This window comes from Neophocaena asiaeorientalis, unplaced genomic scaffold, assembly GCF_003031525.2.
Source record: "Neophocaena asiaeorientalis asiaeorientalis breed wild unplaced genomic scaffold, Neophocaena_asiaeorientalis_V1.1 scaffold155, whole genome shotgun sequence".
Taxonomy (NCBI): domain Eukaryota; kingdom Metazoa; phylum Chordata; class Mammalia; order Artiodactyla; family Phocoenidae; genus Neophocaena; species Neophocaena asiaeorientalis.
In genome coordinates, this window is record NW_020173040.1 from 5,961,843 (window position 1) to 5,971,292 (window position 9,450).

Genomic DNA, 9,450 nt, shown 5'->3' on the forward strand with positions numbered 1-9,450 from the left:
GGGTGTGGATCACTGTGGGGAGATCTGAATAGCTACCAAAAGAAGGGGAAATAGAGGATGTAAGGCCAAAACAAATACATATCACTGTAAACCAGTAAATGTACCTTTCTTTTTTTTTTTTTGAAAACAAATTAACAGTAGCTTCCACTGGGACAAGGCAGTGGTAGCAGGGGAGGCCAAGGCTTTTTGCTTTGTACCATTCTTTAACGATGACGTTTTCTAACCGTGTGCGTGCTGTTTTTAATTTGTTAAAATCACAATGGAAGCCTTTTTGAACAAATGATTTTAGTTCTTAAAAATGACACCTGTGTATAAATTCTGTAACTCTTAGAGTAGGCCCTGACGTATGACAGCAACATCAGACAGTAACAGGTAGCACATCATATTAGTACCATACAAAAACACCACAATTTTAGGCACTTTATCAAAGAAAAATGTTTAGAAGTGAATGAGGTTATTGAGTCTTCTGCTACGCTCTGCAAAGAACTCTGCTCATGCCCGATTTACACCCTCGAAAATCATCACATTAAATGGAACATACCAGCATTACTCTTATCTAAATAAAGTTCTATTCTGACAGAACCCCTGGACTTACAGACTACATAAAACCGGACAGATACCAAGAGTTCTCTATAACTGACGAGGGATTCAAGTCCAAGAAACTCGAAGTGAGTACTTAGGATTCCCAAGTTGCGTTATTTTCTGTTCTCTGCATTTCCTGCACAGATTTGGGATTTACGCATCCTGGTGTCCCGATTGTATATTTAGATACGTGCAGTGCTCCTGTGGAGCGTTTCTAATCTCAGAGTAATGAAGTGATGTCTGTGGCATGGAGAGCCTGATTCAATCTAGTCAGGAGTCTTAAGTTTGTCTGATGAGAACCTGGTATCCTTTCAGTTAACAGAAATAAAAAGCATGGATACAGCAGGCTGCCGGATAAGAGCAGGTGCAGCGAAGGGAGCGGTGCCACAGTCCGGCCAGAGACTCCCCACATTTATGGGAAAAAGCGACACCGCCAGGTTTCCATTTAAAGTGATTTTATAGTAATCGTGAATTTGTCAGTGTCCCATGTTAATTACAAAACCTCTGTCTTCTGACTTGAAGCCTTTTAAATAGTAATTCTTACACTGACCAGAAACTGGTCACGTGGCAGACCTTTGCCAGCAGAGAACTCATGGCTGTGTGGTTTCCCACGCCCACCCCCGGCCCACGCGCCCTGGCTGAGCTCCCCGCGCTCCTCTGCAGAGCCCGCAGCTGCCCCGCTACAGCTCTTCCCTTTTACTCCCAGCTCGATTGCCTTCCTTCGAAGCCCGAGGTTTCGGCTCTCCCCCCTCCTTCTTTTTGCCTTTCTCTTGCTTGGTTTTATTTTTCTCTTTGCTTCCTCTTCCTTTGCCAGGGTACACCTGTCCCTCCAGAGTTACATCGGCACACCTGTCTTGACTGACCAAGAAGTCCTTGATCTCCCAGGCGTAGCTGCCGTCACGCAGCATGAAGATGGCACGGTCTGACCCCACGATGAACCTTGACAGAGAGACGGGACCACAGTCAGCTCACCGCTAGTACAGGGCTAATGGGTCAGAGAGGCCCTGTGGCACTTAACCGAGAAATCTTTTTTCAAATTCTACATGAATACAGAACCAAACATTCTATTTTCGAAGGTCTGACAGTCACTGTTTGAAAATACTAGCTGGCTGAACTATTTAACACCTCGGCTCAGATCAAAACAAAGGAGAACCTGCGGGGAGGGGGTGTGATGTAGAAGTGGCTGCTCGCGTGAAGGGCGGGATTAGGAAGAAGGCCTTGGGAGGCTGCAGACGGGGCTCAGGGCCTCTGCCGGGGCAGCAACAGGGAGGCTGCCATTTGGGTCCGTTTTACATTCTGAAGGGCCCAGCTAAGTTTCCATCTGACAGAAGGCCTCTGCTGATAAAGGCTGAAAAACACCAGTTTAGATCAGGTCATAAGAGGCCCATGAAGGGCTCAGGAGGATGCTCGGCTACTGGACAGAAATCCTAACCCTGCAAGTTAAAGCAAGCATCCAGGTACGTCCACACTCACCAGGCCCCAAGGAGCAGGGAGGAACAGAATGGAGCCTGGGTGGATGGATGGACCACTAGTGTGGCCAGTGGGCACAATCCGAGGGGCTACACCTACGACACCACCCTTCCGTTTGTAACGCCCCACCACTTCAGAGATCGGTGAGAGCTCTGGACCAGTAACCACCACAGCACTGATTTGTTCCCCTAAGTGTCTACTTAAGCTAACAAAAGCATCCTGCCGGGCTTCCCTGGTGGCCCAGTGGTTGAGAGTCCGCCTGCTGATGCGGGGGACACGGGTTCGTGCCCCGGTCCGGGAAGATCCCACATGCTGCGGAGCGGCTGGGCCCGTGAGCCATGGCCGCTGGGCCTGCGCGTCCAGAGCCTGTGCTCCGCAACGGGAGAGGCCACAGCAGTGAGAGGCCCGCGTACCGCAAAAAACACACAAAAAACAAACAAACAAAAAAAGCATTCTGCCATCCTAGACACTCTCTGAGTACTCCTTCATTCCTTTTACATTTCCCGAACTAAGATATTTGAAGACCCTAAATTTCAGAACTGTTTTGGGGGAAGAAAAAGGAAATTCCTTAAAATTGCATCTTAGGAGTATATTGACCTCTGACAACTGGGCTCCTTCACTTTAAAGTAACAGTCTGCTCCAAGCTTATGTGTAAACACAGCTACACAGAAAAGCATTCTCTGAGGCGCAGAGACTTCTAAAGGAAGAGGCATACTACTGTCAAACGGTAACTAATTTGCCCCCCGCGGAGGCTAAGCTACACAGCTTCTTACTCAGACAAAAGAAAAGTTAAAGACCCAAAGATAAATAGCTTTAGGATCAAATGAGATATGAAAACAAACAAATAAATAAATTTACTGGCTTTGACCAAAAATGAATGCTCTTCTTCAAAGACAAAAGAAAAGGTAAATAAATAAATGTAAAAGAAGACAGACTAGATAGGAAAGGTCCAGAGCCCTTCTAAGTACTGCCAGGAAGGATATGCCATTACACAGACACAGAAAAAGCTCCAGCACAGCCCCCATCTTCTCGGCAAGGCTGTTGCTGCTTTACCTCTGGACGTCGTAGTTGGCGTTGAAAAGACTGCCCTGCCAGAGGCTCGTGATTTCCTCCGTCTCCTTCTCCGTGGGGCTTCCTGACACAGTGACAAACATCATGAGAGTCTTGCCCTTCTTTGTCATCTTCAATATGCTCTCAGGCTTGCCCGGGTCTATCTGTGAGAAGTCTATAGGTGCAGAGGGTCTTTTGTGCTCTGGGAGATCTCCTTCTTCTATGTCGTCATCTTTCTATAAGGATGGAGGAAAAAAAGCATCAGACAAAGTATGCATTTCAACTGGCAAAGGCAAGAACATCTGCGTATGATGTCAGGTGCAGGTTTATGATCTAAATTATAACAGAAAGAAGTAAACCCAGGGGATTCCCTCCTGCACTTGACTTTCAAGCAAAGTCTAAATTTCAGGCAGCACTCATCACTCCAGGTCACCAGTCACAGAGAACCCCACGTGATGGGTTTCTAAAGTTTTTTCACCCTCAAAGAATCTACCCAATACGGTAGACTATAAGAACGGCCACATTCGGGTTTGGTCATACAATTAAATACTACACAGCGATGAAGAAAAACAAATACTGATACCTGCAACCAATCTCAAAAATACTATATTGAGTGACAGAGCCGGGCACAAAAATCAGACACGTTATACATTTATTTGAAATTCAAGAACAGGTAAAATTAATCCAGGACGACAGAAGTGAGAACAGTGGCTGCCTCTCGGGGAGAGGGTTACAAGGTGGGACTGACTGAGAAGGGACACAAGGGTACTTTCTGGGGTGTGGGGATGCTCTGTATTTTCACAGGGGTGTGGATAACTTAACAGATGTATCCATTTGTCAAAACTCATGAATTTTCACTGAATACTGAGAATCTGCACTTCATGTACATCAATTCCACCTAAAAAATGAGAACCATAAACAAATATTCAGTTCTAGGTAGTAGGTTTGGTTGTTGCCGTGGTGTAAGCTAGCAATTCTGAACCACAATCCGAACTCTAGGCTTGAGCAAAGGAGTAACTGTATTGACGCCATTGAGAACCAGGTTCTTCCCTTTGGGGAAGGGAGCTACAAATACCGAAGGGGGAAGAATGCACCTGAGGTACTGGGCTGGCACTGGAGGCAGCAGAAGGAACTTATGATTTTTGACAGACAGATAGATAATAATATTTAAAAGAACCAGGATTCCACAGAGAAAAGGCTAATTCCAGCAAAGAAAACAGAAGGTGAGTCTGGAATATCTTCTTGTATCAGAAAGTGAGAAAGTGCTCGGAGAATTATTCTGTGTCAGAATGACACAGAAGCCAACGTGAAACAGAGCTCATGGGCCTAATCTGGAATATTTGAAAATCAAAATAATGACAGAAGGATTTATAACTCCCAAATAAAGTAAGAACCACTGAATCCAGACCCATATAAACAAGTGAGTTAACTGCTAATGGTAGAATGCCAACCAATAAATAGAAGATAATGAATAATAAATAGAAGCTAAATGAATTAAAACCACGTAAAAGAACCTGTGTTCATTGGAGAAAAGGCTACTCCCAGCAGCAAAAAGAAATGCAGGGACTTCCCTGGTGGTGCAGTGGTTAAGAACACACCTGCCAATGCAGGGGACACGGGTTCGAGCCCTGGTCCAGGAAGATCCCTCATGCCGCGGAGCAACTAAGCCCGTGCGCCACAACTACTGAGCCTGCACTCTAGAGCCCGCAGGCCACAACTACTGAAGCCCTTGCGCCTAGAGCCCGTGCTCTGCAACAAGAGAAGCCACCGCAATGAGAAGTCCGCACACCGCAACGAAGAGTAGCCCCCGCTCGCCACAACTAGAGAAAGCCCGCACGCAGCAACAAACACCTAACGCAGCCAAAAAAAAAAAAAAAGGAAGTGCAGTACTGCTCGATGTTATCACATGGATGATCCTTGACAACATTATGTAAGTGAAAGGAGCCAGACACAAAAGACTACATACACATTGTATGATTCTACTTATATGAAATGTCCAGAGCAGACAAATCTATGGAGACAGAAAGTAGATTAGAGGTTGCCTAGGGCTGGCTGGAGGGCTGGGAGGAACTCAGGGAGGGGTGACCGAGACTACAGAGTTTCTTTTTGGGGTGATGCAAACGTTCTAAAATTGTGGTGATGGCTGCACAACTCTTCGAATATTCTAAAAACCACTGAAATGTTCACTTTAAATGTGAACTATATGGCATGTGAGTTATATCTCAATAAAGCTGTTATCAAAAAAAAGAAAAAAATCACACGAAAAAACCCAACCTAAAATGAAACAAAAAGCCCCTATATAGTACTTGGGCCTCTTGACAAATCATTGAAGGGCCAAGGCTTAAGACACCAACAATACTGTACTGTAGTAAACATATTTTTAATAAAAGATGAGAATGAAAGAATTCTGAAGCAGTGTTTGAAGGTGATCCATATTTGTATCAGACCTAGGATCTGACTTCAGCTCCACCTAACTAACCTGTGTGGCCTTGGACAAGACTCCATAATCCTCGAGGCCCATTTCCTCATCAGTAAGAGGAAAAGCAGAACTAGGTGATCTCCAAGGCCCTAGCAGCATGGGGCCAGCCTTTTCCTCAGCTCTGCCACCCTCTCAGCTGACCCACTTCTTCCTCATTTTGCTCTGAAAGAGCTGCTGGTGACCTGTAGGCAGGAGCACGGGCTGCACTGTCACAGGGACCTGGGCTCGGCTCCAGGTCCCAGCCCTATGGCTGTGTGGCCTTGGAGAAGTGGAAAATCACTTTCCTCACCTATAATGGGGGCGGAGGATAATGACGGCATCTCCCTCCTAAGCTTGTTTGGGGGATTTAATGACACAAAGGCAAGTGGTAAATACTTAATACATGTTGCCTAGTACCACCTGGCCCTCTGTAACCTGGCCTCCAGCCGACTGTGGAAATCACCCTCTCAAAGTACACAGGAGCTCCCGGTGGCCAAATTCACAGGTTGTTTCTGACTGTATTCTCTTCTATTTCTCCATAACATCTGTTACAGTTGCCTTAAAATACTTCGAGACGTCTAGTTGGTTCAATTACCTAGAATATTTTTATTTTTCAAGCTGATCCTACTAATGGTCATGACATTACCTCGGTAGGTCACAAGCACCATTTCTTTTCCATGAAAATATAATTAAATAATCATTAGTCTAATGCATACAGCAAAGGTAAGGATCGTTTCAAGAACCTTTAATTTCCATTTTATATGTTTGAGGGTGAGTTTCGGTTAAAAAAGGAAAAGAAAACCAGTACACTAGATGCAAGCAATTGTCCAGGTCTATTCTTAGTTCCACCGCTTCCCTGAGTAAGCTTACCTGTTCTATCACTTTCTCTAAACTGAAAGCCATCAAACGCTTACCCCCAAGCAGGGCTGGGGTGGGGGGACGACCAAGTGGCCCTCCCCACACCCTACCCAGGCTTGCCGCCAGGCCAGTCTTGCATTTCTGACCGGCTTCACCACTTCTCCACTGCTGTTTGTCAAATTTAATAGCTACAGAGCTGAACTCCCTTTTCCTGTAAATCCTTTTCTTCCTCCCAGGGTCCTTGATAATAATACCAGCTACCATCTACTGTGTAGCTACTGTGTCTCGGGCATTTGTTATTCCCCACCACAGGACAATTCTGCAAGATCCCCATTGAATAGAGAAGTGGATGAGGCTCAGAGAAGGTAAGTAACTTACTCGAGGTCACAGGCTTGAAGGGGTTGATGCTGAAGTACAAACTCACAGTCTGGCTCTGGATCCCTCCCTACCTGCCCCTCTGCGGCACCTGGTTACAGTAATATAAGAAGGAATCACCTTCGGTTTTCCTATACCAACCAGGACTCAGCAGTAGTTGCAACGCGGTGGAAGTGGAAGGAGTTCTCCCCTTCCTGCCCCACTCCACACCTGAGGCAGGCCTCTCACTGCGGGGATGATGTTCACACTAGCAGAGGAGTGGGGGAAGAATTCAGGGATTGCCACCAGGGGAGGAAGCACTGCTTCCTTCAAAAAAGCAACCAGAGATGGATCTGCTCTCCCACAGAAAAAAATAACTGCTACTGGGGAAGGGCGCTCACGCTTGCAGAGTGTCTGCAAACATTAGCTCATTTCATCTGCAAGGAACCCTGCGAAGTGGGATGTTATCTGGCTTTATGGATAAGGAAAATGAGGATCACACAGTTACCAAGGGTTAAGGCTGAGTTCAAAACCTCTGTCCTTTCACTACATTATCATTGTCACCTTCCTGGTTATGCAGTCAATCAACTGCCAAGTCGAGTTAAGAGCATAAAATCTCTCACATTTCTTTCTCCCTTCTAATCCATTACTGCAGCTTCTAGCTTAACCCAGGTCCTCCTCGTCCCCCTTCGTTTGCACTCTGTTCACCAATCTGTATGGCAGTGTAGTAAAATGGTTAAAAGAACAAGATTTAAAGTCAAGTGACTGAATGTGAAATTAAGCTAATTTGCTGTGTGACTTTGGGCAAGTTACTTAACCTCTCTGTGCCTCAATATCATCTAGAAAACAGAGGTAAGTACCACCCTCCACAAACAGGTAAGAGGATTAAATGAGATAAGAGGGTTTAGCCTTGTTAGCTAATGAACACTCAATAAACATTAGGCTGTCTCTGCCTTCAGAGTCTCTCCCTGCCCATCCATCTTAAACTTTGCTGACCAATTAATTTTCCTGAATTTTAGCCCTAATCATGATATTCCACTATTCAAAAACATTCGGACAGCTGAAACAACCACTCTAGGGCATACTCTGAAGCCTTTTAAAAATATTAAAAGGACTATGCAGTAACCTGCGGAAATGCTTAATATATAGCAAAAGAAAAAAGAACAGCAGAAAATTCTATTGATGCTATGCTTTCAGCTGTAAAAACTATGTCTGAATACAGAAGGGGAACCAAAAGACTACACACATGTTTTGGGATGAAGTTATGGATGATTAAACATGCCAGTATTATAACATTTGGGTAACACAACTTTTCAAACTCATCAGGGACTACATTTTTCCTTCTAAATAAAGTCCAAACCCCACAGGATCCAAGGCCTAGCAGGGCCTGGTTCTCACTAACCTTTCCATCCTTACCTCTCACTATGTGGCTTCAGAAAGTCTGTTCCAGCCAACCTAACCAATTTATTCTATCAGCGTAGCTAATAGTTAGAGCTGCACTATTCTAGGTTCTTTCCACGTTTTCTCAGTTAATCCTCACAACTCTGAAGTGGGTACTAACACCTCTATTTTGCAGGTGAGGAAACTAAAGTCCAGAGAGGCTCTTTACCAGTCCAAATTTCCAAGCTGAAGTGGTTTGAACCCAGGGAGTCTAACTCCACAGCCTGGGCTATTAATATTTACAGCATTGGGCTTCCCTGGTGGCGCAGTGGTTGAGAGTCTGCCTGCCGATGCAGGGGACACGGAGCCCAGTCCCCTCACGTCCCATCCACCTCAGCTCATGCTGCTCGGTTAGTAATGCCATTCTCCCACATTCCCTGGTCTACCTAAAACACCATTTCCTCCCTGAAACCCTTTGAGATTCCCACAGCACTTTCTTTTTATAGCACTCAGCCATTTCTACTGTGTACTGCAGTTATTTTTACTGTTAACTGCTATTCCTGATGGTTGGATCCCTTGTACACCTCTGCAGCACCCTTTTTTGTCTTGCTCAGGGTCTGAGTGTTTCCAGGCTAGGATTTCTGCACGAGATGCGATTCTCACTTTGGTGGATCAAAAACTGCACTTGCCAGAGTCCAAAAAAGAGACTGGGAGATTGCAAGCGAGATGGAAAGTGGGGAAGGAACTGCTGCACCAAGTTCCTTTTTCCTTAGTGGTTGGCAAACACCCAGATCGACCCTGAGCTTTCCTTCAGCTGCAGGTCAACATGAAAACTGCTTTCTTCCAGTCAAATGCATCAGATGGCACTTTAAACTCATGTCTGAAAGCCTCTATCCAATACAAACACACACAGATAACCACAAAATAACAAAACATCAGTGTTGAAAGAAATCATCCAGTAAAATTTCATTCTGCACATAAGGAACCAGAGGTCTAGAGTGGAGACCCACTTGCCCAAGGTTACACAGTGAACAGAACCCAAGCTTCTGACTCTGGATCGCCAGCTGTGCAAATGAACCAGGACAAGACACCCACCTCTGGATGCGAAAGAGGCAGCAACGTGGTTTTGGTTAGTCAACCTTACCTAAAAAGGTTATTATCCACTCCCTGTAATTACACACTCCAGTGCATTCAAGTAACAAATCAGAAAACTGACTCTCACAGAAACAAATCATTGCTCCCTTAAGCGAATAATGTGAGCTCCATGAGAGAGCGCCACTAGCCTCTGCTACCGCCTC

General features: G+C 45.3%; 1 protein-coding gene across 1 annotated transcript in view; it reads right to left on the reverse strand.

Annotated features, from left to right (window-relative positions):
• Positions 1-405: 405 nt before the first annotated feature.
• The window catches only part of MESD (mesoderm development LRP chaperone), a 9,932-nt gene continuing 887 nt past the window's right edge, over positions 406-9,450 (reverse strand). The window contains exons 2-3 of the mRNA XM_024742759.1: positions 3,106-3,338; positions 406-1,521 (exon numbers count right to left, since the gene is read on the reverse strand). Coding sequence (XP_024598527.1) covers positions 1,263-1,521; positions 3,106-3,338 — 492 coding nt within the window. The 3' untranslated portion in view covers positions 406-1,262. The remainder of the gene's footprint in view (positions 1,522-3,105; positions 3,339-9,450) is intronic.